At 36.1% G+C, this 18,048-nt stretch overlaps 1 protein-coding gene across 22 annotated transcripts in view; it reads left to right on the top strand.

The window, feature by feature from the left end:
* Positions 1 to 18,048, top strand: part of LOC106874645 (citron Rho-interacting kinase) — a 351,869-nt gene that overhangs the window by 186,543 nt on the left and 147,278 nt on the right. For 13 of the 22 annotated variants that reach the window (XM_089347064.1, XM_089347057.1, XM_089347060.1 and 10 more), the window contains exons 12-13: positions 3,530 to 3,692; positions 15,137 to 15,223. In XM_089347064.1, the coding sequence (XP_089203190.1) occupies positions 3,530 to 3,692; positions 15,137 to 15,223 (250 nt within the window). Of the gene's footprint in view, positions 1 to 3,529; positions 3,693 to 11,346; positions 11,473 to 15,136; positions 15,224 to 18,048 lie in introns of all 22 variants that reach the window. The other 9 variants (XM_089347049.1, XM_089347055.1, XM_089347050.1 and 6 more) reach the window with 1 other exon arrangement.

Below are 18,048 nucleotides of genomic sequence, written 5' to 3'. Positions count from 1 at the left end.
TTGAAAATATAATGAATACTTTGTTGATATAATATGAAATTTTAAGTAAAATGTAATGCAAACTAAATAAATAATAATTTTTTTTTAAATTGGCAATATAAAATTTGAACAGATACATCAGACAAGGAATCAAAATCTTAATGTTAATAAAATTTAAGAATTTATTTCTCATAAATATCGGATAAATTGGCCATGTGATACAGTTATTTGTTTATGTAAATTTCTTCCACTTTATTGTAATTTTTCATTCTGTTGACACCAGAAATACTAATGTCTGTCTCATTTAGAGTCAAATTGAAACATTTTTCTCTCAGTATATGAAATATTCAGATGCAAGTGTAGCTGTGTAGTTAAGAAGCATGCTTCCCAACCTTGTGATCTTGGTTCAGTTCCACTACATAGTACCTTGGGCAAGTTTTTTCTACAATAACTCTGGGTTAGCTTCAGAAACAAACAAAAGCCATTAGCTTCACTTAAACATTTATTTGCAATAGTGTGTCAAATTTTTTTGTCTGTGAACAGGTCACCATATTACAAATATATTTTTAAATGAAGTTAATTCTTTGTGTGTTTCTGAATGGCTAACCTGTGTCTTCCATGCTATAATTGCTTTAGTTTCAGCACACAATATCAGATCAAAACATTTGCTATGCAAGTACACTTCCATAATATACACACACACACACACAAAGAACTTCTTGAAATTGTTTTTTAGAGCTTGCTGCATAGTATGTTTTTTCAGAAAATAAAGGTGAGGAAATCATCTTCTAAAGTTAAAATTGCATGTCAAAAGTTAATACCAACATGCCAAGGACCAACCTGGAGGCAACCTGGGTCAACTTGACGGCAACCTGGGTCAACTTGACTTCCGCATTTTATCCAAGCACCCAAAGGACCCAACACTCAGACAAATACAGGAGTGCATGCTCATAAATGAAACATCCCCAGTACTAAATAGTAAATATATGTAATAGGTATCATACCCTCATACCTACAGTTTATATTTATATACAGGTAGAATAGTTAGTGGGCTGTTATGTAGATGTGTATGTGCGTGTGTGTATATGTATATGCACATGTATGTAGGTAAATGGATATGAATGTAAACAGATAGACATACAGACAGATAGGTACATAGGTAATATGAACAGACAAGTACACATACATGTGCAAATGAAGACTGAAACATGTAACCATATACACACACTTCACTTCACACAAGGACACATATGGAGACACACATCCACACACACAGTACATAGTCGCAAAAACCCATACACAGACACACTCAGACATGCACTCACACACAAATGCATGAATATGCAGAATACATACATATACATACACACATACATACTTATATACATGTGCACACTCAGACATACATGCATACATATTTGCATACATACATATGCGTACACACACATGCGCACAAACAAACAAAAAGAACGCAGCTCAGATAACGGATAGTCAACAACTATTGAAAAGGTTGCAAGACACAATGAAAATTTTAGGGAAAATAAATAAAGTCCTGGGGTCAATTTCTTCGACTAAAGGCAGTGATCCAGCATGGCCACAGTCAAATGACTGAAACGAGTAAAAGAGTTTAATGAGTGGAAATTTTACCAGTGAGTGTGTTAATAATAAGGCACTAAAAAAGAATGACTCTCCCCAGACACAGCAAATTATGAAATGTTTTTTGATTGATCAATATAAGAAGTTTTAATAGTAATTAAATATACAAATAAATCGGCAGTTATTAGAGCATTGGATACATTGTCTTATGGCATTTGTTTAAGTGTTTTGTGCTCCAAGTTTGAATCCCACCAAAGTCACCATTGCCTGCCTTTTCATCCCTTTAGGGTAAGTTAAAACAGTATTAATTTAGTTTAAGTAGACTCACAGAACTGTTAGAGAGATGTGCAAGATACCTTGTGGTATCTGTTCTGGTTTGTTGTGTTCTGACGGTAATTCCTGTGATGACACTGGTGCCAGGCTCTACCAGCCCAAGTCAGTGTCCTTCCCTTTGGATAAACATTGGTGGAGATTCAAGAAACTGCCAATCTTCCTGTAAAATTCTTGCCCAATTTACATGTGCAGATGCAGAGCCAACTTTGAGAGAGGCTATATATAAAGCAATAAAACAGTTTTATGAAGAAAGATTCAGTCTCGAGTTATCTTGGTAGGTTGCTCTGTAGAGGCTAATCTTGGGATCAGCTGTTTTGTTCAAGATATCTTGAAGATTATAATACGTCAGTAGTAGTAGTAGAGGTTGAACTCTAAACTTTTAGCTTAGTTGTTCACCTCTGAACTAGTTTGTTATGTGTGTAGGAGAGCAGTCTGGGTATGTTGTATCTTCTCATTGCCCGTTTTTTTTAGAAGAAACAAAATTTTTATGGTTTAGCCAGAAGAAAGGGGTAATGCTATTGACCATTATCAAGCTCTCCAAGACTGGTAAGACTGACAAGATTGATTGAGGTTTAACTTGGATATGTGCATGTCAACAGTTGAGGAAAAACTGTAGACAGGAATTGAATTTCATAGAGTTTGTGTTTTGGGAAGTAAGGACTGGTCTCTGATTAAAACCAGGAGAAGTGAGTAGACTTGGATTAAGGGAGAATGCAATTAGCTAGCTTTGATATGCAGAGGCCATTATAGTTGTTGGAAAGGTGGAGAGAAGAGACATGATGTCTGTAGACTAAGGAATGAGGTATGTTGGTGTTGAGCCTTTCTCAATTATCTGACTGGTCTTCTTTTGATTGCAGTCTAAGAGGTTAGTAGATGTAGCAATGCGGCAATAGCAGTGTTTCATCAGAGAATTAACAACTGTTTGCAGCTCAAGTGTTTTCTGACTCTGAAGAAGGAGACTAGTCTTGTTGAAGCAGTTTTGGGTTATATATGAGGTTGTCAGAAGAAATTGTGAATGATTGTAAAATCTAGCATTTGTTGCAACTTTAAAAGTTAATAAATTGTTTGTACACAAGTGTTGTTGTTAGTGTTGGACATGTGGATCCTCTTAGTACTCTCAATGTTTATGCTCTGCTTTCTCTAAGATGTTTGTAAGCTGTGAATATTGAAGTTGTTGCAATTCCAGGTGTTTTTGTCATTTGTATGTGCAGTGTGCTTATATTGATGTCTAATGGCTTTGTAAATAAATTCTGGATCAGCTACAACAACTGAAGATGCATATATTGAGTGTGTGTCTAAATTATCATCTTCAGTTTTACATCTGTTTCTATGCTTGCATTATTTGGATAATTCCTTTCCAACACAGCAACTTGTCAGTTGTGTTCCTATGTCATCTCCTTCGTCAGGTTCAACATCTTGGGATCAGCTTTTAGTACTTCTGTCCATATTTTCTTTGATTTTCCTCTTCCAGTTTCATTCCACTTAGATCATTCTCCTCACACTGTATAGATGTAAAGCATAATGTATGAAACTCTCAGCTCTTGAGTCTCTTTTGTAACTTTTCGGCCAATTAAAATGTGCGTGTGTTATTGAGATATATTAATGTTTTAATAACTTTCAGTGCAAAATTGGATGAGCTGAAGCAAGTAATTAAAGTGCTGGAAGGCCAAAATTCTGCGATGGTGAAGCAGCTGTTCAATAAAGATCGAACATTGATTGAATGTCAAAAACATTTGTTGAGCACTCAAGAGCAGTTGGAGAAAGCCAAAGACAGATTAGAAAAGGTAATTGGCTACTTTATATTCACTTTGGAAATTTAAATTTCCTTTTAGTTATGATCTTATTTATTCCTCATCTTATCTAATGAACTAACAACAAGTTTTATTATTCCTTATTCTCTATTTAAAAAGTTTTTTTGTTTATTTTGCATGTGGTTTTCTCATTCTCAAGCATGACTTTACATCAAATGATAAAAATTTTTAGCTTCTCTTTCTCTCTACATTAAACAGATATTTTTCTAAGACAAACAAATCACAAATCCCTTCAAGTAGATGTCTCTGCTCAATCTGTAGAAAAGGTGTAAGTAGAAACTCCATAAGATGTATCCAGTGTAAGCTATGGACACATAAGAGGTGCAGCAATATCAAAGGAACGTAAACTGGGGAGATAGTTTTGTGTGTGGCAGATGCACAGTGGCAATAAACTCCAAAGATGTACAGAAAACAGATTCCATCACATGCCAGGGGGAAAATGATAGCTTCCATTACCTTCCTGACCAAGTCAGTAGCAGCGGATGCTCTCAGAGCCTAGCTGCTAGAATAAGAGTAGCCTGGGCAAAGTTCAGAGACCTCCTTCCTCTTCTGGTAACAAAGGGTGAAAGGTGGACTGTATAATGCATGTGTGTGAACAGCCATGTTACACAGCAGTGAAACATGGGCTGAGGACATGCGTAGGCTTGAAAGAAATGAAGCTAGTATGCTCCGCTGGAACTGTAATGTCAGTGTGCATACATGACAGAGTGTAAGTGCCCTGAGAGAAAAGTTGAACATAAGAAGCATCAGATGTGGTGTGCATGAGAGACAACTGTGCTGGTATGGTCATGTGTTGCGTATAGATGAGGACACCTGTGTGAAGAAGTGTCACACCGTAGTAGTGGAGAGAACCTGTGGAAGAGGTAGACCCAGGAAGACATGGAATGAGGTGGTGAAGCACAACCTTCAAACGTTGGGCCTCAAAGAAGCAATGACAAGCGACAGACTTTTGGATATATGCTGTGTTTGAGAAGACCTGGCAAGCCAAGTGAGATCATAGCCATAACTGATGTCAGTGTCACATAACCAGCCCATTTAAAAGTACCCTTCAATCGTTGGGCAATATGCTGTGCTTGAGAAGACCTGTTGAGTTAAGTGAGATTATTGTCATGGCCGATGCCAGTGGCACGTAAAAATCACCATTCAAGCATGGCCAATGCCAGTAGCACGTAAAATGTACCCACTATGCTCTAGGAGTGGTTGGCATTAGGAAGGGCATCCAGCTGTAGAAACCTTGCCAGATCAGATTGGAGTTTGGTGCAGCCTCCTGGCTTGCCAGTCCTCAGTCAAACTGTCCAACTCAGGCCAGCATGGAAAGCGAATGTTAAACGATGATGATGATGATGATAATTTAGATACTTTGACAATTTAGATCTATTTCCTTATGGCCAGGGTTGGCAAAGTGTTCAGTATTTACCCCTTCTGTCCACATGGCTATCCGATGGGGTCAATAAACATCTGCAATGATTTTGAGCATTAAGAACAAACTGTCTTTTTCATATGAAAAAAAATTTGATTTTAAAAAAGCTCATCTGAAATACAATGTGGAAATTCAAAATACTTTAGCAGGTTTATGCATTGTTGACATACACCTAATAAATATATAGCTCCAGCTGATGCATTGGCAAGTTAATTAAGGACATGCATACACTTGTCCTTACTGGCTAAATCTGAAAAATTTCCTTCCGAAAATTGATGTAATAACTAGTACAAGGGGATACCCAAAAGAAACTGGAATTTTGCATTATTTTATTCACTTAGTTTCACATGTTTACACTTTTATTACCTTCAAAGTATTCTCCTTTTGAAGCAATGCATTGGTCCACACACATGTTCCACTGTTTGAAGCAGTGCTAGATCTTTTGAGAAGTGACACCTTTGTTGATTTTATTCTTCACTTATTCCACATTTGCAAATTCTGTAGCACCAGCTTTCATCACCTGTGATGACATTTGAAAAAAGGTCTGGATCAACTTCCAACTATTCTTTCAGTTCATGACACACATTCAGTTGTGACTGCTTTTGATCTTCTGTGAGCAAACGAGGCACAAATTTTGCTGCAACTCTTTTCATTTGCAATTCCTTGCTCAAAATTCGTTGGCAAGAGCTCCAGAACACCAGTCATATCAACAAGTTCATCAATTGTTCAGTGACAGCCCTCCAAGATCAGTTCATGAATTTCCAAGATGCTTTCATTCATTTGAGAGGTTGACGGTCGTCTTGAATGAGGTTGGTCTTTGAGCAACAAGTGACCATTCCTAAGGCTTGGAAATCACTTGTAAACTTGTGTCTTGCTCATGGCAGCATCCTTGTAAGCTGTCTGAAGTATGCTATTCCCTCATTTCAGCTATTGCAAAAATTGACAAACTGGGAAAAGCACTGCAAAACAAAAACAAACCACATGCCAGTACAACTTCACTCAACACCACTGCTCAGTAGACTGATGATTGTGGCTCACATCAAGTGGCTTCTAGCAGCAGAAGCCTGAACTACAATGTGATTTCCCCACAGAGAATGTTTCCAGTTACTTTTGGGTACCTCCTCATATTCACCAAACACATATTTCACATTAAATATTACAACTACGTCAGTATAGTACTCCTGATTTTTTAATGTTCTTTATCAAGGCGCAAAACAATGAAAGAATTATTGTTTTTATATCAAGAAATTTTTATGAATTACACTTTTTTTTAATTTCATTTTAGAAATTTACATAATGGTATGGTCAAAGGTTATTAATGATTCCATAGAAGTGTCAATGACATGAGGGATTTGTCAACCCCTGCCTTTGGCATGTTTTCCATGGATTACCAAACCATAGATGCTTTTCCTTTTCATTTTATATTTTCTGATTCAAAGATCACCATTTAGGTACACACAATTATAGACCTCTGCCATTGTAGTAGACCACTTTTTTATTATAAGGCACAGATGTGATTGTGTGGTTGAGAAGCTTGCTTTCCAACCACTTCATTTTGAATTCAATCCCTCTGAATGGCACCTTAGGCAAGTGTCTTCTATTATATCCTCAGCTGACCAAAGTTACCTGAGTGAATTTGGTAGACAGGAACCGAAAGAAAACTGTCTTGTGTATGTGTGTGAGTTGGTGTTCCTTTGTCTTGACATCACGATTGTTGTCAACAAGTGTCACTGTCATACAAGTAGTGTCCCTAGTTTTCAAGCTTCTGTGAAAACATGTCCAGCTACAGGAAAAAATACCCTATTTTGAAACAAGTGAGGGTCAGTGAAAGGAAAGACATCTGGCTTTGGAAAATCTGCCTTAACTGTGTCCAACCCATACAAGTATGGAAAAATGGATGTTAGAACAATGATGATGAAAAGGAAAATTGGAATAGCTGTTGACAGTAGGCAATGAGAAAATGCCTCTTCTTGATTACACATCTTCAGGCTTTCAGAATTATAAAACACCAAACCTATGTAAATGTATGTATTTATACATGCATGCATGCAAGCAAGCATATGTATGGAAAAGAATGCATGTGGTATTTGTGGGTTTACATTCACGTGTATGCTTGGTTTTGTGCTACCTTCATAGCAGCATTTTCACACCAATACCAAAGCTGACAGCAAACCAACTTATTTGCAAACAGTGTGTATGAATGAAGTGAAGCTGAAATCTCTTATACATATTCATGAAGCTAGATAACAGTTTTTCTCTCTCTTGTACCTTTTCCTTTTCCTGCCTCCCCTCCCCATTTTCTTTCAAACTATTTTTATTTTTTTATTTTTTTTTCCAGTTTCTTGTTAGTCTCTGGCACCATTATATATATGTTGGTGATCATTTAAACTTCATTCTCAGTCTTTGGCTCCTACTACAGACAAAATGTCAAGCTTTTAAAAAATAAAGGGATATAAATAAGTAGAGACAATCATTTAACATTCTTAGTTTTTTTGTTGTTGTTTTTTTTTTTAAAGAGGAGTATATGATATTAGATTTTAAATTAGGAAACTCATTATATTTAGCCCTCGATTAATCTGTTTTATTGATTTACTTTTCAAGATTATTTTTAATCACATACAGATGCACACACAAAAATTGAGTTCTAAGTTCTTTAGTTAAGATTGAACTTTAAATATAATGTATAAAATCAATTTACATTTTTAATTTCAGGATGTAAAAACAAAAAATTTTTTTTCTTTTTTATAGCTGTAATGGATGTATTCCAAATTTGGTATGGTTTGTTATTGTTGTTTTTGTTTATCTTATGTATAAATCATATTTTCTTTTTTCATAAAATTGCTTATGTTTGTTTGCATGATTCTATCCACCCCCTAACTTATCAGGTGATCCCAATTTATATTCAATATAAATGATGCTCTACATCACTTCTACTGGAATGCAACTTGTCCAATAATTTGATAAGTGTGTAGTTTGATTAGATTGTATGTTTATATAGTTTCAAGTATAGTAATTAACAAATAAGGACTCCTGGACTAGAGTTTTAGAACTTCCTATGTTACTGACAAAAAAAAAAAAAAAAAATAACCCTTTCATTACAATATTTCTAACCAAAATATACCTCTTCTGCATTTCAATTCTAAAATAATTGCAAATTTAGACTGGTTTAATAAAACAATAACTTTTTATATTAATCAACATATTGTGATTTTTGGAACACAATTTAACAAAAGGTTTTTAACCAAATCTGTTTCATAATTTGTCTTGAAGCAAATCTAATCACAAGTAAATACTGGTAAATTCAACAAAATATAAAATTACATAAAATTTTGTTTAAACATTGGTATAGAAAATGAGTTATTAGCTAATATTCAATGAATATACAATGAAATTTTTATAAAAGGGAAGAATTGTGCAAATTACTGTATTATATATCAGTTGAACAAAATGCACATAAGATAGGTCTACCATAAAGGTAAAACAGAATGAAATAACTGAAGTTTGTCTCCGAAGAAAACTAGAAAATGAAATACATGTCATCAACTTAATGAGATAACCTCATATGTATACATAAATACACAGAAACACATATGGTAATGATTCACAATTCAAGTTAATCAAACTTTGTCATGCATCTTACAGGTAAAAAAAAATTAAATTAGAATAAGGTAAATTTAAAAAAAAAAGATATTTATAAATCATATCTCTCTCCTCTCTCTCTCTCTCTCTCTCTCTCTCTCTCTCATATATATATAGCCTAGTCACCCGTATTACGAACCAGGTGATACACGAAGGAGTCATACCCTATGACTGGTGTAGCAGCATCATAGTCAACTGCTACAAAGGTAAAGGGGACGCTTTAGATACAAATAATTACAGAGGCATCAAGCTGTTAGATCAGGTTATGAAAGTTACAGAGAGGGTCATAGCCCAACTTAATTAGGGAGCGAATCAATTTAGATGAGATGCAGTTTGGGTTCGTGCCAGGTAAAAGCACTACTGATGCCTTATTTCTAGTGAGACAGTTGCAGGAGAAATACCTAGCTAAGGATAAACCTCTGTACCTGGCTTTCGTTGACATGGAGAAAGCCTTTGACAGGGTCCCCCGATCCCTTATCTGGTGGTCAATGAGGAAACTTGGGATAGAAGAATGGTTAGTGAGAGCTGTGCGAGCCATGTACAGAGATGCTGCCAGTAAGGTGAGGGTTGGAAATGAGTACAGCAATGAATTCCGGGTAGAGGTAGGGGTCCACCAAGGTTCCGTCCTCAGCCCCCTATTATTTACCATAGTCCTCCAGGCAATCACAGAGGAGTTCAAGACAGGTTGCCCCTGGGAGCTCCTCTATGCTGATGACCTTGCCCTAACTGCGGAGTCACTATCAGAACTAGAGGAGAAGTTTCAGGTGTGGAAGCAAGGTCTAGAATTGAAGGGCCTTAGAGTCAACCTAGCTAAAACCAAAATCCTAATAAGTAGGAAGGTAGATAAAACACAAACCCCTTCAGGTAGATGGCCCTGCTCAGTATGTAGAAAAGGAGTAGGTAGTAACTCTATAAGATGTACCCGGTGCAAGCTATGGACACATAAGAGGTGCAGCAACATCAAAGGCAGGTTAACTAGCAAGTTAGTTTTTGTTTGTGGCAGATGTTCAGGTGCAATAAAGACTGCAAACAAACAGGAAACAACTTCTATCTCATTCCAGGGTGAAAAACTAGAGGTAGTCGATAGCTTCCGCTATCTGGGCGACCAAGTTAGTAGTGGGGGTGGGTGCGCTGAAAGTGTAGCTGCTAGAATAAGAATAGCCTGGGCAAAGTTTAGAGAGCTCTTACCCCTGCTGGCGACAAAGGGACTCTCACTCAGAATAAAAGGCAGACTGTATGACGCATGCGTACGAACAACCATGCTACATGGCAGTGAAACATGGGCTGTAACTGCTGAGGACATACGTAAGCTCGCAAGGAATGAAGCCAGTATGCTCCGTTGGATGTGTAATGTCAATGTGAATACCCGTCAGAGTGTAAGTATCTTGAGAGAAAAGCTGAACATTAGAAGCATCAGTTGTGGCGTGCAAGAGAGACGATTGCGCTGGTATGGACATGTGGTGAGAATGGAGGAGGATAGCTGCGTGAAAAAGTGCCACACCCTAACAGTTGAGGGAACCCGTGGAAGAGGTAGGCCCAGGAAGACCTGGGCTGAGGTGGTGAGGCAAGACCTTCGTACATTGGGCCTCACCGAGGCGATGACTACGGACCGAGACCTTTGGAAATGGGCTGTGCGTGAGAAGACCCGGCAAGCCAAGTAAGATCGTTGCCAGTGCCCCTGGACTGGTTCTTGTGCGGGTGGCACATGAGATGCACCATTTTGAGCGTGGCCGTTGCCAGTACCGCCTGACTGGCTCCTGTAGGATTTTCGAGCGAGATCGTTGCCAGTGCCCCTGGACTGGCTTGTGCGGGTGGCACATAAAAGACACCATTTCGAGCGTGGCCGTTTTCGTGCGGGTGACACGTAAAAGCACCCACTACACTCTCTGAGTGGTTGGCGTTAGGAAGGGCATCCAGCTGTAGAAACTCTGCCAAATCGGACTGGAGCCTGGTGTTGCCATCCGGTTTCACCAGTCCTCAGTCAAATCGTCCAACCCATGCTAGCATGGAAAGCGGACGTTAAACGATGATGATGATGATGATGATATATAAAGCAAAAGGTAAAAAGGGATTGATAAATCCTGAAAAAGTGACAAAACATATTACATGAATTACATTTCACTAGGAAATAAAAGATGGTAGCTAAATTTGTCATTTCAATTTTGGATCATCTGTCTTTCAACTTAGTTCTGTAAAATAGTTTTGATAACTATTATTATTATGGTGGTGAGCTGGCAGACTTGTTAGCATCCTAGACAAAATACTTTATGGCATTTCATCCATCTTTGTGTTCTTAGTTCAAATTCCACAGTCAATAAAATAAGTACCAACTACTGAGGTTGATGTAATCAACTAACCCCTTCTCCAAAATTTCAGGCCTTGTGCCAATAGTAGAAAAGTTTTTATTTTTATTTTTGAATTGAAAGCTAGTGGAATTTTTTGTTGGTGGGGTGGATTTCTGTGATGGCAGTTTGACTCTTTGGTCCTCATGTATAAAATTTAATATTTTTTTTTGTTGCATGAATACAATACTTTTTGCTTTGTTACTGCAATCTGTTGAAAATGTAGGAAAGGAAAAAATCCATGGATGAACAACGTTGGGAAAATACACGGATCAGAAACTTGGAAGATAGCTGGAGACATCAAATGCAAATTAAGGATGATGAGATTAAACGTTTACAAGGCCGAATCGATGTATGTTTCTGGTTATATTACCTTTTTATTGCCTTTTAAATGGCATTGCTCTGGTAGAAATTTGCAAAATGGGTTTTTTTTTTCTCATTGTGCTATTTCTACAAATGGGCTTCCACTTTTCAACTATATGGCTTCAGGTTCAATGCCTCTGCACAGCACCTTGAGTATGTATCTTCTACTACAGCCCCATGTTAACCAATTCCTTGTGATGAGATTTGGTTTATGGAAACTACAAAGATGCTTGTTATATAGATGTGTATGTATGTGTGTGTGTGCCCTTGTGTGTGTATCTTTACTTATGAAAGTTGACAGCTTATTCTGAACTATGGCTATCATTGATGTCAATGTTGGCATGTCAACCACAAATGGTTGTGTCACTGTCTGTGGCCAGATAGCAACTGGTGCTGTTTGTTGGCATTTCCTATTAACCCTTTCACTAACTTCATACATTGAATTTTTCGGAAAATAAAAAGAAAAAAAATTCATTACTTGAAATAACAGGTAAGAATTGGTAACAAGAAGAGCATCCAACCATAAAAATCCTGTCTCAGTTACCTTCCATTTTAGCCATGTTATCACGGATGGAAAAACAGCCTTTTAAATGAAATGAAGGAACGAATGATTTTTGCTCTTTGTGTTCCTTATGAAAGAAAATTTTGACATAAGAATTTTGCTTTACAAGAACAACTTTTGAAACTTTCAAAATGATATATGTTGTTATCAAAATGTTAATATTGTATCATCAGTTGCAACCACCTCATAGCAACTGTTTGGGTGGAAAAAGGGCTTTTATTCAGCACCCAGCTAAAATGTTAATTTTTCTTTCAAAATGGCTACTATGCATTTTACTAAGTGTTCCTCTGTCATCTCCTTCCTTTCCTATCTTAATCAAAATGATTTGATCTCCAGTATCCTGCTACTAATGCCAGTAAGTTATGCTTCCTGCTTTACTATCAAATATTAACAATTCTTTTGCATTCTTCTCACATTGATTCTATGATGTTTTGAATTCAGAATGCTTCCTAATCTGAAAACTACAGACAAATGGCTTCTACTTTATCGCTAATTTTAATCAATATTGTAGTATATATACTACAGGTACATAACTTAAGGCTTTAATTAAGATGAAAATCTGTCCAGGGTTAGGGTAACCTCAACTCTTTCTCAAAACTGGTGGTCTCACTGCTTACACTGATTAAACCTATTTATTCTCATATCAGTATGTCAATACATACTGTCTTGAGATCCTAGGACTAGTTACCAGGTTTCCATGGTGTATAAATGACTGGTCATGACATTCCTCTAGTCTGTCACAGGGTTACTCAATTATGGTCGAGTGGACTGGAGCAACATAGAATGAAGTGTTTTGCTCAAAAACACAACACACCATCCTGCTCAAAAATCAAAACTATGATCTTGTGATTGTGAATGCATCACCCTAACCATAGGGTATGTGTCTTCATCATATCAGTATAAATACCTGAATATTTTTTTCTGCCTAATTAAAATCCGATACATGCACCTAAAGGCCAGAGTCAACACATTTCCAGATGGGACATAACTGATCTTAAAACCTACCAAGTTATAGAAACTAATGATAATATTTGGAAATCTTTTTGATAAACTGTGACAGGAAAATCTTTTGGTGGAATTCTGTGATACTTGGAAATAATTTCTGGGTCTGTTTCATATATTGCAAATACCAACAGTACATAATTAAATTGTAGTGTACTTGGCATTCTACAATCTTCTTTACTTTCTCCTCTTCTTTACACCTTGTCCACTACTAGTTTAAGTATCTCCTATCTCATACTTATAACTGCAACCCTTCACCATATTTTTTTACCACTGTTAATTCAATTATCAACACCCATCCATGAGCGTTATTTCAGAAAGCTTGGCCCTACACCTCCACTTTCTGCTAATATATTCTAACTTCCAGACAGCCGAATTTTATACATTCTGTGATTTACCATCTATAGCAACTATTCCTGGTACCATTTCCAAAACTACAAGGACATCTTTTCTGGAACCAAGAAGTAATTGTTGTTATTACAAAACCCAAATTCATTTGCTGTGGAGTAACAAAATCAGCTTTGTGATGTGTACCTTCTTTGAACATCAACAGCCTATACTGTATTGGATAGAAAAAAAAAAACATCCATTTGAAGAGTAAATGATCCACCACCAAAAACTTACTGCCTATTTTCCTACTGCAATTTCACCATTGCTTTAATAACTTCTTTCTTATAAATATTGTATCTATACTCTGATTTCTGTTAAAAATTGTGCTCTTAATCCCTCTTGCTTAAAACATTGTTTTTGTTTGTTTGTTTTTATTATTTTGTGCAAGAAATAAGGTAGTAAGTTGGCAGCACATCTGACAAAATGCTTAGTAGCATTTCTTCCTGCTCTTTACTTTCCGAGTTCAAATTCCACCAGTCAACTTTGCTTTTTATCCTTTCAGGGTGAATTAAATAAGCACCAGTTGAGCACTAAGGTCAATGTAATCAACTTACCTCATCCTCTCAAAATTGCTTATCTTATGCCAAGATTAGAAAGATTTTTTCTTTTTATAAGAAGTGGTGATCATGATCAGTACAGGCCACATTTGTACGGTCAATGAAATTAACGTTTGGCTTGAATTTTTCAAAGTTGATGCCCACAGTGAAAACACTAAAAGGAATAGAATGCCAGAGGGTTGTTGCTAGGGAAGATATGCTACAGTTGAATAGTCTGGCAGTAGACTTCTGATCCAAGACATTAGAGATGTGTTGTGTCCCTAGATATTAACTTAGGAAGTTCTCATAGCAGATATAGTTGAAGGCTCAGTTGATCTTAAGGCCAATGTTGCCTTTCCTAATGTTTTCAATGTGAGAAGCCACTGGTATATATATATATAATCTAAGAGAGTGTCCTAAAAAGTGTGTAGCAGAAGGAACATTGTCAGAATCAGCTATCTTTGCATTTTGGAGTAACTGGGAATATTTCCACAGTAAATTGATGGAATGAAGAATGTTTGGGAAGGGGTTCTATTGTGTGAAGTCTGCAATTAGAATCAAAGACATTGATTTTTAAAGTGTAACTTTCAGAATTATCATGGGTGGTGGATGGTAAATAGAAGTTTTGGGAAATTAGTATCTAACTTGGAAGAGGAATAGAAAGTTTAGCTGTAATTTTGGAGGTAAAAGAGTTTTTGGTCCTTTGCTTTCTTGATCATCATCATGTTCTAGGCTAAGTACTTTCTTTCTATTGCAACAAGTGAAACACTTGGGATTTTTGGTTTGTGTTGCAGTTGTAAGTCGTACACCAAATATTGCACCCAGTCTTTCATTCTAACATCTCACTTCCATATGTTTCCTACTAAATATTAATCTCAATTTTTTAAAAATTCTAATTGCTCTAATCTCATTCTTATAATCTGTTCTCTCCACCACCTCATCCCACCAATACTCAATACAATATTTAGTTGCATTGTATTCTTCATATAAAACATAACATCTATTTAAAAGTTGATTTCTTGAAAACATACCAAGTGTATATATCTTAGTAACAAAGTCTTTGTTGTGTATACAACTGTAGGTTCATCTGAAATCAGGAATTTGAGTTTAGCATTGGATTTAAATTGTATTATTAAACAATATATTATGGTTCATTCTTTCAGGACTTGAACCATCAGAATGCTAAAACGTCAAAATGCCACATCTGTCATGATGGTAAGCTTCTAAATAAAGCAGAGAAACTTACTGAGGTAAGCTAGTGTTTTTCATTTTTCTCTTTTCTTAAGTTATTAACCCTACTTTACTCTGCACAATTTGTAAATCTGCTGTACATGTACACTGGTATTAAAACTGATCAGTACTACTTATTGAGCATATTTTTTAATGTTCTGTATAAACTACAGTGGGTCAACACTGACAAGAAACACCTGAGCTAGAAAATTCCAGTGGAATGATGTACTGGAGAAGAAGGATTGGAAACATTGGTTGATGCAGGAATTGATATACCAAGGGTGATGAGAGATGAGTGGATGAGGAGTGCCTGGCTGGTGGAGGTACAAGACCAGCTAGCTCCAGGAAGTGGAGGCCATTAAAGCATGGGTTCCATTGGTCCTCTGACTTCTTGAAATTTTTGCTGTAAATTACTGCTAATTATTAGAATTTTCTCTTATCTTACAACTACACAAAACAAAACTCCTCGAGAAAAAAAAAAGGACAAGAACGGGTGTCTTGCTGTTGAGGAAATACATGGCTATCCCAGCAGTAAAAGGAATAAGGATGGTGAAGACGAGGTATCAGGGCATACCCACAAGGTACAAGAAGGGGGATAAAGAGAGAATGGGAACAGAATTGTGGGTGGCTAGATAGGTAGGTTCATGAGTGTGTATGAAAAGGGAGTGATAGAATCATAAAGATAAAGATACAGGTGAACACAATTGCAAATCCAGGTCATACTACAGTTCTTTGTGATGTACTTTTTTTGTAAGTCACAGATCCTGTGTCTCTAATTGAACAAAAATAGTCTCCGCTATTTCTTCATGATTGTGTAGCAAGAAGGGTATGTGGTTGTAAAAATACTTCTACAAATGGACTTCCCAATCATACAAGCTTGTAAAAGTGGATTGAGAACATTTCTCATTAGTGTTTTAATGCTTTTGTTAATGTATTTCTGTTGAAATAGACTGCCTTTGTTTTAATTAATTTTGAAAATAATAAATTTAGTAAAAATAACTTTGCCATTATTAAACTGGTGTTTGAACAGAAATTAATATGAAATTTTGGAGGAAGGTTTTTATTTGGAACACTTTAAAACAGGAACTTTGCATCATGGGATCCAAGGTAGTCTTGGCTAGAGTATTAAAAGGGTTAAAGTTTATCTTCCTGTGATAATATAATGTAAAACCAACATAATGTCTGGTTATATTTCAAATGAATACTGTACAGTCATAAAATAAACTGGTGTTGATTTCACAATTGAGATAACATTGGACAAGCTTTAGAGAAGATAATTCCGAGTAGAGGTTTTCTCCCAGCTAGACATCATGATTATCACTGAGCTTTTTGGAGATAGGGGTTGGAAGTGTAACAAGAGAGAATGTGCTGTTGTAAATATGGATAAGTAACACTCAGAAATCAATTTTGCATTTTTTTTCTTTCATTTCTTTGTTGTTTTCCATTTTTCAACTCATAGATATACGTGGTTGTGAAAGTACTTTGTGCCATAATCATAAATCATAGATTCAAATGGTATTTATTGTCTAGTTTGGTAAACGAAGCCAAGTGCAGTTTTTTTCACTTTTCTTTTCCTTTTTTTCTTTTTTTTCCTTTTTAAATATCAACAACAAAACTGCTTTCTGAAAAATATCTAAGCCCCCCCCCCACTCTGATGTGAGATATTACTGCCATTATATAATGGATAATTGATTAACTGAATGAAAAATATCACTTTAATAAGATCAAAGATCGTAAAATCATTTTAGAGTGATTTTAAAAACTGTTTATATTGAGGAAAATATAAAGTATCTACTCGAGAAGTGTTTTTGAAATCTTATTTTCTAAATAGGTGATAATGACAAAAGAGTTGCATTTATTGGACAGGAAAACCTCATAAGTTTAAGTGCCATTAAGGAAGTATTAAAATATTTGATTCTACATTTTCATTTGAGTGACTAAGTTTTCAGGAACTAAGAACTGCTGGCAAGCACAATCAGTTTAAAGAAAATTTATATCAATAAAGATAGAATAATTTTTTTTTAATTATGAGTTGATAATTAATTATAAGTAGTGTATTGGCAGAATGCCAATATTTTGCAATGGCTCTTTATGCACTATGTTCAAATGCTGCCAATGTCAACTTTACCTTTCATTCTCTTCTGGGGTTGTAAAGTACCAGTCATGTACAGGGATTGATTTTAATACTCCTATAATACACCAACCTATTCCAGTATGGAGAGAGGAGCTTTAAATAATAATGATGATAAAGCATGCTAGATGTAAATGGAATTTCGCTTTTAACAGAAATCATCTGATACTACCTGCCTTTGCTGGGACAGCTACTGTTACACATAACCCTATTCTGGTGTGCCAGTAGTGCTACCTTTGTTTAGCCATCAAAAAACAACCAACTTGGATATTTTTTCGATCTCATCTGCTAGAAACAGCAACCGAATTTCCCTCCAGTCACACCCTATTCTCTTAAGAAAGGAAGAATCCAATGGCAAAACTGTAGATGGCCTTTGTTGACAAAAATTAATCTATAAGAGAGTTGGTAAGTTGACATCTGTAAAGAGTGGAGAATCTAATGATTCAAGCATTCTCCCTTTGTCTGAGAATGAAAATCGTCATCATCATCGTTTTACTGTCCACATTTCCATGTTTGTATGGGTCAGACAGATTTTTCTGTGGCCAGATGCCCTTCCTGTCACCGACTCTCCCCTCTTTGCAAGTAAGGTAATATTTCTTTCTAGCTGGACATATTTTCACTGAAGATTAGGACCAAAGGAAGTTGCTTGCATGATGGTGATGGTGATTTACAGTTATCACAAAACATCAATACAAGGACAGACACACACAAACA

This window comes from Octopus bimaculoides, chromosome 2 (genome assembly GCF_046866305.1).
Source record: "Octopus bimaculoides isolate indiv1 chromosome 2, ASM4686630v1, whole genome shotgun sequence".
Taxonomy (NCBI): domain Eukaryota; kingdom Metazoa; phylum Mollusca; class Cephalopoda; order Octopoda; family Octopodidae; genus Octopus; species Octopus bimaculoides.
The sequence above is the reverse complement of the archived record's forward strand: the minus strand, read 5'-3'. Positions and strand labels throughout refer to the sequence as shown.